The following is a 20,834-nucleotide window of genomic DNA, read 5'->3' as shown; positions in this document are numbered from 1 at the left end:
GGGGCTCTGGAAGAACGCTGGTTAGCTGCTTGTTGGTTAGCTGCTTGCCGGAAGAACGCTGGTTAGCTGCTTGCTGGAAGAATTCAGGATGTGTGCAGGATGGTTGTTTGTAGGATGAGCGCAGGATGGTTGTTTGTAGGATGAGCGCTGGGTGGTTGTTTGTAGGATGAGCGCTGGGTGGTTGTTTGTAGGATGAGCGCTGGGTGGTTGTTTGTAGGATGAGCGCTGGGTGGTTGTTTGTAGGATGAGCGCTGGATGGTTGTTTGCAGAGTGCTGGAAGTTGTTTGCAGAGCGCTGGATGGTTGTTTGCAGAGTGCTGGAAGTTGTTTGCAGAGCGCTGGATGGTTGTTTGCAGAGCGCTGGATGGTTGTTTGCAGAGCGCTGGATGGTTGTTTGCAGAGCGCTGGATGGTTGTTTGCAGAGCGCTGGATGGTTGTTTGCAGAGCGCTGGATGGTTGTTTGCAGAGTGCTGGAAGTTGTTTGCAGAGCGCTGGATGGTTGTTTGCAGAGCGCTGGATGGTTGTTTGCAGAGCGCTGGATGGTTGTTTGCAGAGCGCTGGAAGTTGTTTGCAGAGCGCTGGATGGTTGTTTGCAGAGCGCTGGATGGTTGTTTGCAGAGCGCTGGATGGTTGTTTGCAGATTGCTGGAAGTTGTTTGCAGAGCGCTGGATGGTTGTTTGCAGAGCGCTGGAAGTTGTTTGCAGAGCGCTGGAAGTTGTTTGCAGAGCGCTGGATAGTTGTTTGCAGAGCGCTGGATGGTTGTTTGCAGAGCGCTGGATGGTTGTTTGCAGAGCGCTGGATGGTTGTTTGCAGAGCGCTGGATGGTTGTTTGCAGAGCGCTGGATGGTTGTTTGCAGAGCGCTGGAAGTTGTTTGCAGAGCGCTGGATGGTTGTTTGCAGAGCGCTGGATGGTTGTTTGCAGAGCGCTGGATGGTTGTTTGCAGAGCGCTGGATGGTTGTTTGCAGAGCGCTGGATGGTTGTTTGCAGAGCGCTGGAAGTTGTTTGCAGAGTGCTGGATGGTTGTTTGCAGAGCGCTGGATGGTTGTTTGCAGAGCGCTGGAAGTTGTTTGCAGAACGCTGGATGGTTGTTTGCAGAGCGCTGGATGGAGGGTGAGCACTAGTCGGGTGCTGGTGGGGTGCTACTTGGGGAAAGCGAGGGGCGAACCGAAGGGGCGAAACAAAGGGGCAGGCCCCTTTGTTGCGCTCCTTCGTGCGCGCGACGCCAAGGAGAGTGGCGGTTTAAATACCCCGCCGGTCTGTCGCGCCTCTGACGTCACCGCCGCGACGTTTTCGTGGGCGTTTCTGTGTATTGTGATGGCGGCTCCGGGCGAGGGCTCGCGGCTCGTGGAGGCCGGCAGGAAGCGAGGGCTCGCGGCCCTGGTCGATGCCGAGGGAATCGGGTGATTGCGGTCCTTCAGGTAAGAGAGCTGCTGCAGAGAAGGGCCGGCGATCGGCGCAGGAGCCCGAACGGGGCGAGCGGAACAAGAGGCCTTACCCCGACGGGCTTCAGCGCCGATCGCGCAGGCCAAGTTCACCGCTGGACCCCGGAGGAAGCAAAGGCTTCCTCCGGGGTCCAGCGGGTGAATAGGGGCAATATCACATCCTTCTTTTCTGGGACCATTCCTCTCCCTATGCAACCAAGCATCTTTCTGGCTTTGCTGTCACTTTATCCACCTGTTTGGCCATCTCAGAAGCAGTGTGATGATCTCTAGTCATAGGGTAAGGAAACAGAGTATGAAAAGCATATGACCAGGTTGACCTTTGATGCTTTTGAAATGGCATTGAGAGTCTCTGCTGTGGGGATTAGTGCCTGTTGACTTGCTTGGCTGCAGGCCTCATACTTCTGACCTGAGGTCCAGGAAAGACTTACTTGATGTGCTGTGCTCTGGAGAGAATCTCTTTGGAGATAGGGTCAAGGAAGCAGTGATATAGATCAGAGAACACTGTGCAACACTTCAGCAGCTCTCTGCAGCTACAGACCTGCCCTCGTCTGCCAGGAGATACCCGAGTTGGGGGCCAAAAGGAAATTTGCTCCAACTGAAGAGGTGTTATCTTCTACCCCCTTTGTTCCATGCATAATAAGCCCCCCCCCCCTTATCCAAGGTTGCAGGGGGCCACTAAGCCACAGCAAGTAGTCCAGTCATAACCAGGGAAGAGGTTTTTGTGGATCACAGAGAGGATAGCCTGGATTCTAGTACCTGTGATGGCTATCGTCTCAATCCAGTTTCCCTGCTGTCAAAGCAGAGAGAGATGTTGCAATTGTGTCAAAAGCATCAAGCCTAATTAGGATGCAAATTCAAAAGTGTCTCATAAATAATTGCTCTATGCCACAACCTAGCCATGAATGTTTGGCCTCAGTTATGCAGGCTGATCACTCCACCTGTATCCTGGTCACCCCAAGTCTTATGTTAAGGGTGGTAACTGCCAGTCTGTGCAGGTTACCTCCAATCTGAAATGGTTCCAAAGTATATAAGTGGATAAGGTTATCCTACTTCTTCATCTCCATCCTCTAACCTCTAGGGACCTGCAGTGCTTATACTGTGCCCTTTTCTTCTTTACCACCTCTTCTAGGAGGGATTTCCAGGCATCCATCATCCTCTCTGTGAAGAAATATAGTTAGATGTTGGTTCTCAGTCATCTCTTTTGGAGTTTCATATTGTGACCCCTAGTTTTATAGCTTTTCTTTCCAATGGAAATAAACTTTCAGGTATCTGAAGGTCTGTATCATATCTCCCCTGTACTTCCTTTCCTCTAGGGTATACACATTTAGATCCTTCAGCCTCTCCTCATAGGTCTTCCAATAAAATTCCAAACCATTTTGATTGTCCTTCTCTTGACTGCCTTGGCTGTCTCTATCCTTTTGGAAATAGGTCTCCTTAACTGAACACAATATTCCAGGTTGGGCCTCACCAAAGACTGTTCAAGGGCATTATCACCTCTTTATTTGCCTGCTGGTTATTCTCTCTATTCAGCCCAGCATCCCTCTGGCTTTAGCCACTGTCTTGTCACATTATTTTGATGCCTTCAGATCTCCAGACACTATGACTCCAAGGTCCCTTTCACATTCTGTGCACGTAAGTATTTCACCCCCTATCATATATGGTTCAGTTGGATTACAGCACCTCAAGTGCATGACAGTGCACTTCTTGGCATCGAAACCTAGCTGCCAAACCTTTGACCACTCTTCAAGCTTTCTTACATTTTTTTTTTGTTCTCTCTCTACTTCTTCAGTTGTGTCCACTGTGTTGCAGATCTTGGTATCATCTGCAAAAAAGCAAACTTTTCCTTCTAACCCCTCTGCTGTGTCACTCATGAAAACATTGAACAGAATCCGTCCCAAAACTGATCCTTGAGGGACTCCACAAAGCTCTATTCTCTCTTCAGAGTAGGTTGCATTTATCATTACCCACTGTCTCCTGTCAGTCAACTAATTTGTAATCCATTCCACTATGTTGGCACCCACTCCTAGGCTTCTCATTTGTATATTTGCGGAACCATATCAAAATCCAGTTAGCTAGCAGATTGCATCTGCTTCTGTTATGCCTAGGCAGGTCGAGATCTGGTGGATCATGTCAAGGCTCGCGGTGTCAGTAGCCTTCCTGAGTTTGGTCTCTATGGAGGAGCTGCAACAAGGAGCTCTCCACACATTCACATCCCATTGTCGTTTGGACAGGAACTGTCAGCCAGTCTGTCTTGTGGAATCTCTTTGAGGTGTAGAACCCACCTTCGTTCCCTCCTTGACTTATTGCTTGATGGCTTTGTTTCCCCTTTTTCGTTTGGGGCAGTCTGTAGCTAGGGATTCCCCACCTGTGAGGACTGCCATCTTGCTTGTTTTCTGAGAAAGCAGAGTTGCTTACGTGTAACAAGTGCTCTGTGAGAACAGCAGGAAGTCAGTCCTCTCAAAACCTGCTCACCTCCCCCTGGGGTTGGCTTCTTCAAGTATAAACTAAAAAAAAGTAGACTGGGGGGCCCCAGAGTGGACACGTGATTTCATGCAAGCCTGCACATACCCAGTAGGGCACAGTCTAAATTCTCCAAATTTTGACATAAAAGTTTCCAGCTTGGCTCCATTGGATTATGTCACCCACTTGGGAGGACTGACATCCTGCTGTCTTCAGAGAACACTTATTACAGGTAAGCAATACTGCTGTACCCTAGAAGAGAGGAGAAAGAGTGGAGCATATAATAGAGACGTTAATATACCTCAAAGGTGTATAAATAATGCACAAGAAGCAAGCACTTATCAGCGGAAAGAGTTTTTGAACAAGAGATCATGATAAAAGGAGGGTTCCCCTTCAATACCAAGTATGCCTTCATTACCTTACCCTGCTAATTATTCTGATTGCTTTGTTTAACTCTCTTGTTAAAACTAACTTGTACATATGTATATAATTCTCGTATTATCATCTCCTGCCCTTGTTAACCTCTCCCTGTTAATGTTATTATTGTAAAGCTAGTTGCTAAGTTATGTTACATTGTGAACCAAGGTGATGTTTTGCAAACGTGCCTCGGTATATAAAAAACCCTTAAAAAAAAAAAAAAAAATTCAACACCTTATTGCATTCCAAATGGGCCGACTATGAGCACATTCATATGACGTATGTGATAATATTCCCAGCTCAATACCACAAAACCAAAAATTACAGTCACTGGATTTTGTGGTTGTGGTCTTTGATAGCTTGACTGGTGACCAAATTTCACGATGAGCCATAAAGTATGTCTGCATCCAAGCTGCTGAAAGTGAAACTCTCGGAGACTTACTCCAAAAACATTCCCATTTGAGAGAGGGCACATTTTTTTTAGACAATCTCCCTTTCTCATACTTTCCATTCTACTGTGTCTAAAATGGTAACCACCTGTCAAATGCACAGAAAAATCAGATATAGTTTTGCCAAATGATAAGAACTTGGTACCTGTTTGAATATAATTGTACTACTTTTTATCTTTACCTACAATATATACTGTTGATATAATCTTCAAACTGTAGCTGTTTGAAAGTTTACTTTACAGGTAAGTGAAACTTGTCTTGCATTTTTAGGAAAAGTGATCTTAATGATTGGTCCAGCGAAGGAAGCAAAGTGGATTGGTGTGGGGACTGCATCACAAGTATGGGGAGGATTGCAGAGAGGAGTGAAGGATTAGCAATGGACGAGAGAGGGAAGGATTAACCTTGTAGGGATGAGAGGGATGGAGAGGAGAAAGATAGGATTTGGAGGAGCAGAGGGAGGGAAGATCCAGGGTGGAGAGGGATCGAGGAATGGGGGAGAGGCGATACTGTTTCCACTTGGCACAGATCCCCCTCTCACATACATCCACACACATCTGGTGCCAGTCCTGTCTGTCTCTGTCTCTCTCTCACACACACACACTCTTTTACCCTCCCCTACTCATCATTAGCTCCTTTCTTCGATGCTCCTTTTTTACTCATTCCTTCAAGCTGAGCCCCTCTGAAACCCTCCAGCTGGTACCTTCACACCCACTCCACTGAATCCTTCTCCCTCATATTCACCCCTTCTTCCCAGCCTTTTGATGATTCACCCTCTTTTGATTGTCCGTCTCCCTTTACCCCCTACTCATCCTTGACCCCCCCCCCTCTCATCTTTATTCTATTGATCCTTCCAGCAAAGCTCTGGACGAGTGGTGGTGCTTGGAGACTCCTCTCCATCATCCAGGGCTTGACTCACACTTTGGATTGCATGGAACGCCATAATGCTGCACCTTTCAAAGTCTGCGTCGGTTCTGGGTAGCAGTGAAGGAGAACATGATCCCAGCCACCTCTGCTTTTCCTAATGCTGGCTCAGCATGGAGGGGGGAGGACTGGGGGAGAAAGAGAGGAGCACATCTGCATGCATGTGCTCAGCCGGCTGCTGCCCCCTAGACCCGGACCCTGATCTGCTGTTCCACGGGGAACCGGACAATTCTGCAGCAAAGGTTGAATTTTGTGGCCCTTGCTGTAGCCACGGAATCACAGGAGACCAAGGGCCCTAACTATAAATTGAGGATTTCATGGGATAAAGTTGGGATTGAGACAATAGGCATCCATTAATGCGCAGCTGCATGTTTGTGTTTTCTAGGTATGGTATTTTTTCATTGCAATATGTTCTTTGATTTTTCTAGATAGAATTGTATCACAATCCAAAAATGTCTCTTTCCCCCTTTCCCCAAAATACTTAGATATAAATTTGCTTTTGTGGCCATCCGGAATAGTTGCCTGTTCAGAAATCTTGAATTCCGTCTGCTTCATGGACCCACAATGATGATGATCACTATCCAAGAGTCTCAGCTTTGAGTGCCAGGAGAGTGGGTCATTAGTGCTAGTAAAAGCCACTTTATGACTTGATAGTGTTGAGAGAGATGAACAAATGACTTGTGAGTTGTTTGTACAAATGCACTTAGATCTGGAAATACTGTAGATTGCTTCATCGATATAACCATTTGGTTGCAGTTTAATAATTCTGTTGGTACACATTTTAGTTGACTTCCAAAACTACTTTTCCATCCTTTCCTTTTCTGATTATTACATTTTTTTTTTGCTGTGCCTTTTTTTTTTCCTTCTTTTGTCTTCTCCTTTAATCAGTAACAAATGGATAACAGATGATGTCTGTTAAACTCTTCTGTGCTTTTCCCTACTCCTTTCTTTCTGGTTCTGTGCCCGATAAGTAATATGAGAGTCATTACAACACTTCTTTTACCTTTGCCTGCCCCTTGGTTTCCATGCATATCACAAGCAAGGTTTTGCCATCACCAACATTTCATTACCAGCACTTTGCTTAGACGTAGGAGTTCTCATTTTAGAGTTCCTCCTGGTCTCGTTACTGCAAGCTTTCAAGGAAATCCATGTAACTGACTCTTGTACAATGTCGACTCTCACTGTCCCCCACACACGCACTTCCACCCATGACATAGAGGTTGTCAGATGCTGTCTCCCTTCACAAAAGTGGGAGTCGGGAGAAGGCTGGCGATTAGAGAGAGGGAGCCGGGAGGTCTGTGGTCAGATCCTGGTTTTACCACCAACACTCGCTGTCCCCTTGGACGAGTCATTTTATCGCTCATTATCTCAGGCAGGGGTGGAAATATTCAGAAAACTCGGATGCCAGCCCAAAGTTTCAGGAGCCAGGTGAAAATGATTTTTCTTTTTCTTTTGTTCTGTTGCCTTTTGTACTTTTTGCTTCTTTTTTTTTTTTCTTTTCCTCTTCTCACTTCACGCTTTTCCCTCCTTCCATTTCCAACTATTGCGCTTGGCAGTCCGAGGGCTATTTCCGTGGACTGCCGCTCTCACCTCCTCCCCAGACGAGTTAGTTGCACTGCGTCCCGCCATGGTGGGTGTTCCCTGATGCTTCGCGCCACTGTTTGCGGCAGGAGCACTGCCGCTCGACCCAGCAGCATACGACCAGGTCTTGCTGTCTAGACGCCGCCATCAAGTCCTGCCACGACACGTCCTCCTTAGGCATGCGCACCTTAGCTAAGGGACCGTGGCGGGAAGTGCCCCACAGCACCTCTTGATGAGGTCAAAGTCCGGGCCCTCAAAAGGCCACTTCAGCTGCCTCTCCTTGCCTTGGCAATAGGTTGACTACTCTGGTAGTAGTGCTTTGCCTGCATGTTCCTGATCTTTGTTCCTGAGTTCCTGGTGTCTTATTCTCATCTCCTTGGTTCCTGTTGGTGCAGTCTTGGTCTGAGTTCCTTGGCATCATCAACCCCCTGGTCAGTCTTCAGTTCTTGGACTTCTGTCTTCCGTGTCTTTTCCGCCCACGGTGCTGTTCCCCCACCTTCCTGCCTGCCCTCCATCCCTTGTCTCCCTTGGATGGATCTCTGGTTTCACTTTGGCTTGTTTACTTGACTCAGCTTGTCCTCTGCCTGCCACTGACCACTGCCTGTACCACGTCTCTGCTTTCCTGCCCCCCCCCTGCCTGACTCTGATTCTGCCTGTATTTGATCTGCGTCAGTCCCTGGCCAGGGACCTGTCTTCCTCGATAGATCTTCACCTCATTCACAGAGGCCCGCACCTAAGTCCTGCCAGCCCTGGCATCCGATGGCTGAACACTGGCCAAGAAAGCTTTGCTACTCTTGTTTTCTCTATCTCGGTAAAGCAGGATATTGCTCTGCTATTAATAATGAATCTGTTTGCTATACCCCAATGTATCCAAAAATCTTCTGAAAAGTGATGTCAGAGAGACTTTTTTAAAGCCGAATAACAGCCATAAAAAAACAGTGTCGTCCTTTTACACAATGTGAAATCCTAAGACCTAGACAGTTTAAACTAAAATAAAGACCAACAATTGGAAGACTTGGAGCAAAAACATCAATCAATTTAAGAGGACATGGCCTATGCAGTATGGCTGCTTATGCTGAGGTGTTGAATTGTTGCCCTCTGTTTTCACAGGCTGCATAGGCAACTAAGGGAGTTTGTGGAGAAGCAGGTAGAGTCTCTGCCTGCTGGCTCTGATCTGGGGAGCGACCAGCATCCAGAAGAAGAGATGATTAGAAACCTACAGGAGCAGTTACATCTGGCCAATCAAGTAAGCTAAAGCCCGATACAATCCTCCTTTAGGCCTTTGGTTTGTTAGCTCAGTCATATACTTTTTATCTTTGATATCATCCTCTTCCTCGTCTTGCAGGAAAAGGAAACCAAAATGCCCTTTTATCTCTAACAGAATATTTTTGGTACTACCAGATTTAGTCCTGAAAGTCTTTCTTTTCTCCCTGTGTTCTCGCTCTCCACCCTCACCCTGCATATGGCATCAGATGGCTGGAAAATATCCTGCAGCTGAGAAAGCAGGAGCTTAGATTCAGTCTTGCTCTTGGCTATTTATTTATTAGAACATTTATACACTGCATTATCCTAAGAACGTTTGTTTCACCTTTATGCATTTTAAATGTGTATTCCACTTTTCCAGCCGGCTCAGAGCGGCCTGAGATGCGAACCTTTACCTGCCTCTGCCGCAGGAATGGAACCTAACGCGCAGGCCGTTGTGCTTTGAAAGAGCTTTGCCGGCAGGGGAAAGCGAGGAGGAATCTTCCACCCGGTTTTGCTTTATTTCCTAGGAAAAGGAGCACGCGCTGGAGCTCTGGCAGACCGTTGCTCAGGAACTGGATCGCCTGCAGCAGCTGTACCAGGAACACATGACCGAGGCACAGATTCACGTGGCTGAGAAGCAAAAGCAAAACGTAACCTTTTGTTTGCTCTTCTTCCTTTCCTCCTACATTTCGAGCTCGCTTGAAGTCCAGGAAGGAAGTTGGTGTACATTTCTCACACTGCCGAGAGTACCCCCTCCGGTTTTATTTTGAAGTGAGAGAAATGTATTTCTTCCTGGGGACAGAGAATATTGGTGACACTGGAAGTAATACCTGTTCAGTCAGTGTACAAAGCAGGTGAACACCTGGGAATGAGCTTTGAGCAGGTAAACTGGGTGACTGAAACCTCCTGGTGCATACTTTTTTTTGTTGTTTTGTTTTATTTTGTTTCATCTCATGACACAGAGAAAACAGTAAAAGTCCGCTTTCTCCTTAATTTGCCAATACAGAGACCTTGTAAATGTTTGATTAGGAAAGCAGTCTATCTCCATCTCTAACCATTTGAACACTACTGGCTCAATGAAACCTATTTTGGCACACATGGCACCTCCCCACTCCCAGCCAGGGCTGGGTTAAGGCACTGATGGGGACCCTGCATGAAATATAAATCTGGGGACCTTCTTTGCTTTTAAGGAAATACCATTAATATCCTGTGATCTTCCCGTGTCTTAATAATCATATGTGTACTAATGTACAGGCACACACTTCAGAAATCTCTCCAGCGGTTCACCACTAATTTTATCATCATTGGGGCGGATTTTCAGAGCCCTGCTCGCGTAAATCCGCCCAAAACCGGGTAAATCCCCCGACAAAGGTAAGGGGGGGGGGTTTAGACAGGGCCGGGCGGGTGGGTTAGGTAGGGGAAGGTGAGGGGAGAGCAAAGGAAAGTTCCCTCCGAGGCCGCTCCGATTTCGGAGCGGCCTCGGAGGGAACGGGGGTAGGCTGCGCGGCTCGGCGCGCGCCGGCTATACAAAGTCCATAGCCTTGCGCGCGCCGATCCAGGTTTTTAGCAGATACGCGCAGCTCCGCGCGTATCTACTAAAATCCCGCGTACTTTTGTTTGCGCCTGGAGCGCAAACAAAAGTAGGCTATTCGCACTCCTTTTAAAATCCGCCCCATTATGAATTCTGATTGTGAACTGGTCAACATGATCTATGTCAGAGGTGGAATCCACCCATATTAAAAAATACTTTGCTGGTTTAATTTCATACACAGCTGCATTCTGCACCGTCTATGCCCATCAAATTAATCAGATAGTCAATAATAGGTAAGAAGAACGACATTTATCTTTATCTCATTTTTCAGTGTGTGCAGCTATGATTGGTTTGCTTGCGCTTATAGCTTGTTTGACCCAGTCTAGTTCCAAGTTTTTTACACTTCTTCTGAATGCCATATCACATTCAGAAATATGTTTTTTTTACTATAACAGTGACATATTTCAAACCTTTGTACCGTCTTTTTCTTGACAAAAAGTTATCTTTCTAATTTGCTGTCAGTGTGGTATTCTCTATGGGATCCTTAACATCAATATTCAAAGGCTTTGTCTGGCAAACCCAAGATTTGAATATGTCCCCTGCTGAGCGGACACATTTTGTGTCCGCAGCTCATTGCGTGCACGAAATGTGTCCAGATAAAAAGGGGCCACGCTGGACGCATCCCAGGGGGGCAAGACTAAGGTTTAGCAGGTACGCGCAGATATTGAGCGCTGGCCAGTTAAAGTTGTGTGCATTAGTCTGGTGGGAAAGATACCTGTCCTAAAGTTATGGGTGCAACTTTATCTGAAAATGGCCATGAGGCTTGTCAGCATTTGCTGTTGGGAACAATAGAAGCCTTCATCCTTGGCCACTATAACTCTGAAGACCATAGGCTGGGTCCCTGTGAGTGATCGCCACTTTCTCTTTAGCATTAATTAGAGGAAGGGGAGGTGGTGGGGGGGGGGGGCAGAATCAGGGTGAGAAATAAAGGGGAGGTGGGGAAGGGATTTCATTGTGGAAACTATTTGCTGACGCATGATGTTTTACTGAAATCCGTCCATGTCTGGTCCATGATGTTTTATTACGATAATGAACGTATGATGATACCTTGCCTAAAACAGTAGATACGCGGGCTAGGAGTTCTTTATAATAAATACATACATCCGCTTTGGGATTTTTGGATATGTAGTGAGGAATCAAGTTTGAATTCAAAAGGAATAAATAAGCTAAAACAGAATGCAGTTTGCCCACACTACGATTTTATTTATTTATTATTTTTTATATATTCGAGCTGAGATATCACATCGGTTTACATTCAGGTACTGTAGGTATTTCCCTATCCCCAGAGGGCTTACAATCTAAGTTTGTACCTGAGGCAATGGGGAGGGTAAAGTGACTTGCCCAAGATCACAAGGAGTGACAGTGGGACTCAAACCCTGGTCTCCTGGTTCATAGCCCCCTGCACTAACCACAAGGTCTATTCCTCCTCCCCAAGTGACTGGGAAAAAAACCACTGGTTTCTGCATAAGAATTCCTCATATCCGAGTCTGTGTTGGTTGCACCTTCAGCAGCACAGAGCATGTTTCAGCACCATTCTCCTGGGTGCATGGCCAGAGGCAGCTGCTCCTGTGGTCTTAATAGGTTAGATCTTTCCTTTTCAACTAGAAAACGTGTGGTGTAAGGAGGATTAAACTGTTTACCTCTTCCTGTCTAACTTAGAATTTCTTGTTGAAAGAGGGGTTTAGCAAGATCTCATTCGATTTCAACAGTGAGGTCTAGGCTTCCTGCTCTTCTGAAAGGTGGGGACACATGCACAAAACGAGTACTGGATTCAGCCTTCTTCTCTCTCACACCATCCATACTTAGGTCTCCCTATTGGGAGCATACCTTTATCTGTTTTATGTAATGTGATAACATAGTAATGACAGCAGAGAAAAAAGACCAAAATGGTCCATCCAACTGCCCAGCAAGCTTCTTACGGTAGTATCTGCCATGCTGGGCAGGTTACTCCCATGTTTCTCTTTTACTGGGTGATGAGGTTTCCTGAAACTTCAGACGGTGCTGCTTGATGTGTTTTGCTTATGGACTTGGCTGTAGAAGCAGTGTTGTGCGTTTTCCCTTATGTCTGTGTATCAATACCTCTGACCATAAAAGTCGAGACCTGGGTTGATTGTCATCTGAATCCTGTATCTTTTTCCACCACCCACCCCCGCCGTCAAAGCGGAGAGTGATGTTGCAGTTACGTCAAAGGAATCAAGTAAACCCATGCCTTATTTTAAGGTAGTAACTGCCCCTCTGTGCAGGTTACCCCCATGCCTATCAGTTTCCCAGTCCGTAAAAGTCGGGACCCTCGTTGGTTGTTGTCTAAATCCAAATCCCTTTTTCCCTCTGCCGTTGCAGCGATGAGCAATGTTGCAGTTGCATGAAAGCAGCAAGACTTATTGGTTAAGGGTAGGAACCACCGCACCAGCAACTCACCCCCATGCACTCTTTATTCTCCATGTCCATCCTCTAGCATTTAGGTATCCACAGTGTTTATCAGTTGCCACTTTGAATTCTTTGACTTTTTTCGTTCTCACCATCTCCTCCAGCAGGGCATTCTCTTCGTGTAGAAATATTTTCTGATGGTTTTGAGTCGCTCCCAAGGAGTTTCATTTCATGACCCCTAGTTTTACTGATTTCTTTCCAATGGAAAAGACTCTAAGTTCGTGCATCATTAAGACCTTTCAGGTATCTGAAGGTCTGTATCATATCTTCCCTGTACTTCCTCTCTTCCAGGGCATACGTATTTAGATCCTTCAGCCTCTCTTTATAAGTTTTCCGATGCTGACCCCACACCAGTTTGGTCTCCCTTCTCTGGACCCCCTCTATCCTGTTTCTACCCTTTTTGAGATACGGTCTCCAGAATTGAATGCAATATACCAAGTGAGGCCTCACCAAGGACTGATACAGGGGCATCATCACCTCCTTTTTCTTACTGGTTATTCGTCTCTCTAAGCAGCCCAGCATTCTTCTGGCTTTGGTTATCGCCTTGTCACATTGCTTCGCCATCTTCAGAACGGCAGATACTATCAACCCAAGATCCCTCTCTTTCTCTGTGCGCATCAGTCTTTCACCTCTCATTATATACAACTCTTTTTTGCATTACCGCGTCTCCATTTAACACACTTCTTTCTTCAGAGTAGAATCCATTTACTATTACATGTTGTTTCCTATCAGGCAACCAGTTGTAATCCACGCCACCACCTTGGCGCTCACTCCCAAGCTTTTCATTTTATTCACAAGTTTCCTATGCGGGACCGTATCAAAAGGTTTTGCTGAAATCCAAGTATATCACATCAAGTGCTCTTCTTCGATCCAGTTCTGAAGTCACCCAATCAAAAAAATCAATCATGTTTCTCTGACAAGACCTTCCCCTGGTGAATCCATGCTGCCTCAGGACCAGCAAACCACCCAATGGTAAATAGATCACTCTCCTTTCCTTTAGCAGCGTCTTCATTAATTTTCCCATCACTGAGGTGAGGCTAACCAGTCTGTAGTTTCCAGCCTCCTCTCTGCTCCCAATCTTGTGACGTGGGACCATCACCGCTCTTCTCCTATCCCTTGGCACCGTGCCCCTTTCCAGGGATCCTTTGAACAGGTCCTTCAGTGAATCCGTCAGTACATCTCTGAGCTCCTTTAGCATCCTGGGGTGTACCTCAACCGGCCCCGTGGCCTTGTCCACTTTCAGTTTGCCTAGCTCTTCCCATACATTCTGTGCTGAAAACTGAGTTTCATCTACCCCAGCTACAGCTATGGTCTTCTTAACTAACAATAGTCCTCCTCCAGGGTTTTCTTTAGTGAACACTGAACTGAAGTATTTGTTTAATATTTCCGCCATCTCTTCATCACTCTCCACACATTGCTCCTTGTCACCTTTCAGTTTCTCTATACCACTTCTGGCAGTCTCTTCTTTCTCTGATATATCTGAAAAATGTTTTGTCTCCTTGCTTTACCTCTTTGGCAATCCTTCCTTCTGTTAGACCTTTTGCTTTCCTTATTTCCTTCTTTGTCTCTCTGTTTTAACAGATATTTATCCATGTGGTTCTCTTTTTTTGGGATTCCTTATTCTTCTTGAATGCTGTTCTTTTTGCCTTTATTTTTTCAGCTCCTTTTAATTTAGCCCACTGTCGTTCCAGCTCACCTATTTTCTCCCAGTCTTCTAGTTCTTCCTATAGATACATCCCCATTTTGACAAAGTCTGTATTTGTAAAATACAAAACTTGGGTCTTAATGTGACTTCTCTATTTGCAATGTCAGACCATACTGTGGTATGATGATCATTGGTACTCATGTGAGCCCCTACCTGAACATTAGAGGCATTGTCCCCATTACCCCTTGTGAGTTTCATTACCTTTTGTTTGAGCAGAGCCCCTTGAAGTGCACCCACTATCTCTCTACTTCTCGCAGATTCTGCAGAAGGGATTCTCCAATCCACATCTGGCAGATTGAAATCTCCAACAAGCCACACTTCGCCCTTCTTTCCCACCTTTTGGATGTCTTCGATCAGATCTCTGTCCAGTTCTTCCGTTTTAGTCAATGGCCTGTAGATCACACCAGTAAAAATGGAAGCACCATCTTTTTTTTTTTTTAAGGACTGTCCATAATGCTTCTTCTCTACCCCACATCCCTTGCAGTTTAGTTGCTTGGACATTGTTTATAACACAAAGATCTGCTCCCCTTTTTTTGTCCTCTCTGTCCTTCCTTAACACGTTATATGAGATGGCCGTATCCCAATCATGAGATTCAGTGAACCATGTATCTGTAACAGCAGCAATGTCCAAGTCCACCTTCACCATTAGGGCCTGTAGGTCTGGAATTTTATTGCCCAGATTACGAGCATTTTTCCAGATGCTCTTTCTACTCACCTTTTCTGCATTTTTTAACTGATTTTGTTACTTCCTCTTCCCTCTTACTTTTTTGCAGGTGACAGGCCAACGTTCACTGGCCACCTCTTGCTTTCTTGTTTAAATGCCTGATCTGAATGTTTCACCTTGTATCCTCTTTCCTGCCATAGACAAGTATAGGCCATCCTTACCATATAACCTTTTATTATTCCATAAACAGCAAAGATAAGAGCAATGTATATTGGGAAAAGTAAAGAATAAAGTTATATTAAAATGAGACTTTAAACTTAACCAAGCAGAAACCAGAGCCAGGGTAGGCTGTTCAACCCTCAGCCAGTGCTGAACTCTCTCCAACTAGGATTAGGAGGGCTTTGTTGAATACCCCTTGCTGTGCAACTGATTACAAACCACTCCCCAAAACTCTGAAAGGAAGAGCCCTGAATTTCTCCCTTAGCAATGCACAGGGAATTTAAAAATAATAATTAGCTAAATAATACGACTGCACAAGACAGAGTGAAAACCAGAAGGACCAAGAACACACAAATATATATTTTTTTAATTATTCAGAAACATAGACAAAAGCAAAGCAGCAGAAATAATCAGTATCTGTTGAGAAAGCAATAATCCTAACGCACACACACACACATGTATGTAGAGATATAGATCCTGGCCATTACTAACAGCAAATTTTCTACTCCCTGTTTTAGGACCACTTGATTGGTTTTCAGCAAATGACTAAGCAACTGCAGGAAACTAATGAGCAAGTGGAATCGGTAAGTAGATAATTATGGAAGACTTCTGCATATTCTCAAGCTACCAAATCTCTGGTCCTGTAATTCTCGAGTCCAGTTTTTAACTCTTTAGGCTGGTCAGCACCGGGGATGCTGCGGAGGTGCGATCATATCCCTTGCAGCTAAAATGGAGGGAAAGAATGCCATAAGATAAAAGAACAAAATCAAGAACATTTTTGCTATCCAGACAGTGCTTTTACCTAGCATATATAATATGAATAGCTGTAGTAAATCTTAAAACAATGTAAGATATTCTACAATCATATATATATATATCTCTACTCAGGAAAATAATCTGGAGGTCGATATTCGAAACGCATTGAGCGTGATTTAGCCGCATAAGTCCCTTATACAGCTAAAAGGTTAGCAGCATAACCTGTGATCATGTAGTGGACTGGTTGGGGGCAGAGAAAGTTAGCCATATAAGTTATGCAGCTAACTACCAATATTGAGTCTTAGCCACAAGTTATGTGGCTAAGTTAGACCTGTTCAATAGCAGGTCTAAAGTTAGCCGTAATTAACTTATGCAGCTAAGGGCTAGGGATGTGCATTTGTTCATCCATTCGTTTGGACATCTCGTATCTAATGAATGAATGAATGTACACATGACGAATGGTATGCGCCTAATAGATGCAATTTAGACGAAGACGCATGAAACGAATGGACATCCAAAAACCAATGACTGCACTTCCCTACTAAGTGCGCACATATACACATATATTCAGCTTAGCCATATCCCTGAATATCTCTCATAACTTAGCCGGATAAGTTAAATCTGACTAAGTTACTTAAATGGCTAGGTTTGAATATTGACCCCCCGATGTTTTACATTATGGGCCGGATTTTAAAACATGCGCGCGCACATGTACCCCCAATTTTATAACATACCCTCATGATTGTGTGCTGTACACTCGATTAACTTTGTCAACATAAGAGAGTATAATATAAAACAGATTATTTTCTAGAGTGGCTGTGGATATATATATATATGATTGCAGAATATCTTAAAGATTTTTTTTTTTTAAAGATTTTCTACAGCTATCAATCTATTTATATATAAAAGGCTTGTGTCGGTCGGTCTGTCTGTGGCCACCAGGCGATGCACGGAACAATGGTAGGTGTACTGTGCAAAGACAATATGCTGTGTAGGCAAAGCTCACACACACACACTCACTCACTCACTCACACACTCACTCACACTCTCACACTCACTCACACACTCACACTCTTTCTCCTGCTTCCCCTCCCCTCCCACTGACGTTTTTATCTTCTCTTACCACTCCATACCTGCCTCTGCCCAACCCAGGTAAAATCCACTGATTTAAACAATTACCCAGCTCTAATTCTGATCTGATGTTATTCTGGAGAAAGGTGACGACGTGAATGTTTGTTTTTGCCTGCTTTTATTTATTTTATTTATTTAAATTTCTTATATACCGGCATTCGCGATGGGAGTCGCATCATGCCGGTTTACAAATAACAAGGTGTGACAACAGAATAAATACTTAATAACTTAAAAACATTAACATGTGATAGAAGAATAAGGTAGCAGTTACAATAAAACAGGGATAAAATGCAACTTGGAATGAAGAGAAGGCAAAAGAGAGATTAACACTGAGATAACAAAAGAATGACCAAGGTAAATAAAACCAAGGTAAATAAACCTGCCTCATTAAAAAAGAGAGAACATTATTGAGTTGTCAAAGGTTGTTGATTACCCTGACGGGAGTTCTTAGTTGCTTAAGTTGAGAGTGGGTTCAGTTGGTGTCTGGAAAGGCTTTCAAGAATAGCCAGGTTTTAAGTCTTTTTCTGAAAGTGGGGAGGCAAGGTTCCTGTCTCAGTTCTGGTGGTATAGAATTCCACAAGGTAGGTCCTGCTGTAGAGAAAGCCCTGTCTCTGAGAGTCCTATGGTTAAAGGTTTTTGCAGGAGGCACCTGTAATGAGTCTCTGTAGGACTCTCTGATAGGTCTGATGGAGGTATGTTTTTTAAATGGGATTTGGAGGTTAAGCGGAGAGAGTTGATGGAATGCTTTGTAGATGGTAGTAATGGATTTATATAAGATTCTATAGTGCACTGGCAGCCAATGTAAGTCTTTGAGAATCGGAGATATGTGGTCTCTTCTTCTTGTGTTTGTCAAAATTCTGGCCGCCGTGTTCTGAACCATCTGAAGAGGTTTAGTATGAGAAGACGGGAGACCTAATAGAATAGAATTGCAATAATCTAACTTAGAGAAGATTATTGATTGCAAAACTGTTCTGTAATCGTGGAAATGGAAAAGTGGTTTGATTCTTTTTAAGACGTGTAATTTATAAAAGCAGTCCTTCGTGGTTTGATTAATAAAAGATTTTAGATTTAGCCGATTGTCGATAATGGCTCCTAGGTCTCTTACATGTGAAGTTTGAAAGCCGGTTGGAGGATTTGAGGTGAGGTTACTGTTTTCAGGGGAAATTATGAGGACTTCGGTTTTAGCGGAATTTAAGATTAGATTTAGGCTGGAGAGGAGGTTGTCAATATTTTGAAGACAGTTTTCCCAGATTTTGATAGTTTTTGTAAGGGATTCTTTGATAGGGATGACAATCTGGATGTCATCTGCGTATAGAAAGTATTTGAGGTTAAGATTAGTTAATAGTTGACATAGGGGTAGGAGGTAAATGTTAAAGAGCGTGGGGGAGAGAGAGGAGCCCTGTGGAACACCTAGCGAAGAAGGGTAAAACTGTGATTCTTTGTTATGTATTTTGACTTTATATCCTCTGTTTCCCAAGAATGATTTGAACCAGGCAAGAGCAGAGCCTGTAATTCCGATGTTCGCTAGTTGATTTAGGAGAAGGGAGTGATTCACGGTGTCAAAGGCCGCCGATAGGTCGAGGAGTATCAGCAAGTAGGCGTGACCTTTATCGAGGCCCATGATGAGGTAATCTGTCAGAGATATGAGAAGTGATTCTGTACTTAAAGATTTTCGGAAGCCGTATTGAGTGGGGAATAATATGTTGTTGTCTTCGAGGTATTCTGATAATCTGGTGTTGACTAATTTTTCTGTAACCTTGGCTATAAAAGGAAGGTTGGATATTGGGCGGAAGTTGGATGGATCTTTAGGATTAAGGTTCGGTTTTTTTAATAGGGGTTTGATAGAAGCAACTTTCAGGTCGTCTGGATAAATTCCTTGGGCTAAGGAACAATTGATAATGTCTGAAATTAATTTTTTTTAAGGGCTGAGTATAGAATTGCTTGGGTGGGTGACCTTTGGATTAATTTGTTTATTAACTTTTAAAATCTATTATTCAAGTATATTAATAACTATTGATATTTATGGTTTGAAGATTATTTGAATTGTTAGTATTTGGGCTGACAGTGAATTTTTGGGATTGCTTACTTATATGAAGGCCTATACTACTTATCTGACTATGTGGTGGTGCTGAATATCTGGCTAGGATAAGCGGGGGTCATTTAGCCGGCTGAGAAGTAAAATTTAAGATCCGCGTGCAATTCTGCCGCCGTAGGCACATGGAAGCACCTCTTTTATAACATAAGCATATATACGTGCGCGCGTTATAAAATCTGCTATCCGCGAGTACATGTGCGCATGATTTTATATTGATGCGCAAGTGAATGCTGTCTCGAGTGTGTTAAGTGGGAGGAATTTTAGTAGGCATTCGTGGCGACGCAATAGGCCTTTTTCCCAGTTCTCCCCATTAAAGGAGAGAGCTTCCTTAACTCCCTAGCTAACTTGCCTCCCTTTCACCCTATTACCCCCCCTAACTAGCATATTTTGTTTTGTTACATAACTTGCACGCTGTCCATAGCAGAAGTAAAGTTAAGTGGTAGGGGATCCCGGCATGCGCCTGTGCACATAAATACTTACGCACTGGATTCATGCTACAGACCCAGCCCACCCCTCTCCCCTTTTGGTGAGAAAAAGGTTTTATGCACATACCCCTGCTAGTTTTAAGATCCGCACGGCACGCACCAGGCCAAGTCATGCGCTTATCTCCCGGCTTTGGTGCACATAGGGCTTTTAAAATTGACCAGATTATGTTTAGCTGGTTAAGTCAGGGATGGGGATGGGTATAGCAGGAAGGTGTTTAGTTAGCCCGATATTCAGAGTTAGCCGATTAATTTACCCAGCTAACTCTAATCGGGCCACAAGGCTATCCTAAAGTTAGCTGGATAAACTTTATCCAGCTAACTTTAAGATAGCCAGGTATATTAAGCAGTGTTGCTGAATATACAGCACTGGTTAGTCAGCTAAATTCGCCCAGCTAACTAGCAGAGCCGCACTGCGGCTGCATATGGGACCTCATGATGTATACTATTGACAAGTTCTTGTATTTGGTTGAGCTATCTGTTGCTTCATGTGGTATTTGGCTGCTTTTGTTGCTTTTAATCTCTTTGAGCCACATTGGATAAGGCGATATAAAATAAAAGAAACAGGATGGATTGATGTATTAGTAACCTGCAATTTAGGTCACTTACGCATTAGTAATAATAATACAGTGGATTTATGAAGTCTTGCTTAGAATGTAAAATGATTGCCATTTGTAATGGCCAATATGTATGACAGCATCTACAGGACAGAGAAGAAGAAAGATATTACCATTATGATGGAATAAAGTGAGGCCTAGGGAGGAGAGAGTGACTTACTTCACAAATAGGGAGATAAAAATTTTAGCTCAAATCTGAAGAGCTTCCTTGGCTTGTTATTGCTTACTACCGTCTCTTGTTTTTGAAGCTTAGTTGACCCTTTCTTAGACCTTTGTTGTGTTGTATTTTTTGTTTTTGTTAAAGCCTTGGAGCATATTTTGTGATCACCACTTCTAATTATAAGCCATCATTGTAGCTTCCTCGGCATTTGAGCAGGTCAATCCCTACAAGTGGGTTATGCACCTCTGCCAGCAGATGGAGACAGAGCAAAAGCTGATGTCACAGCTCTATAGTCCTGCCCCGACATCAGCCCTCCAGTATTCTCCGTCTCCAGCAGATGATGAACAGGCATTTCCCTTTGGGGGATTGCCTGTGAGTAAAAAAAAAAAAACAAAACAACAAAGAAAGACATTGGAAAGGAGATATCGTAAAGATGAGATGTCTATGTGGCACCACTAGCCTCAGTCTGGTA

The 20,834-nt window shown here is 44.3% G+C and overlaps 1 protein-coding gene across 2 annotated transcripts in view; it reads left to right on the top strand.

Moving 5' to 3' along the window:
- Positions 1-20,834, top strand: part of SCLT1 (sodium channel and clathrin linker 1) — a 207,883-nt gene that overhangs the window by 47,868 nt on the left and 139,181 nt on the right. For both annotated transcript variants that reach the window (XM_029592475.1, XM_029592554.1), the window contains exons 7-9: positions 8,381-8,516; positions 9,043-9,165; positions 15,640-15,705. In XM_029592475.1, the coding sequence (XP_029448335.1) occupies positions 8,381-8,516; positions 9,043-9,165; positions 15,640-15,705 (325 nt within the window). The remainder of the gene's footprint in view (positions 1-8,380; positions 8,517-9,042; positions 9,166-15,639; positions 15,706-20,834) is intronic.

The sequence above is a fragment of the Rhinatrema bivittatum genome, chromosome 1 (genome assembly GCF_901001135.1).
Source record: "Rhinatrema bivittatum chromosome 1, aRhiBiv1.1, whole genome shotgun sequence".
In the NCBI taxonomy this organism is placed as follows: domain Eukaryota; kingdom Metazoa; phylum Chordata; class Amphibia; order Gymnophiona; family Rhinatrematidae; genus Rhinatrema; species Rhinatrema bivittatum.
The sequence above is the reverse complement of the archived record's forward strand: the minus strand, read 5'-3'. Positions and strand labels throughout refer to the sequence as shown.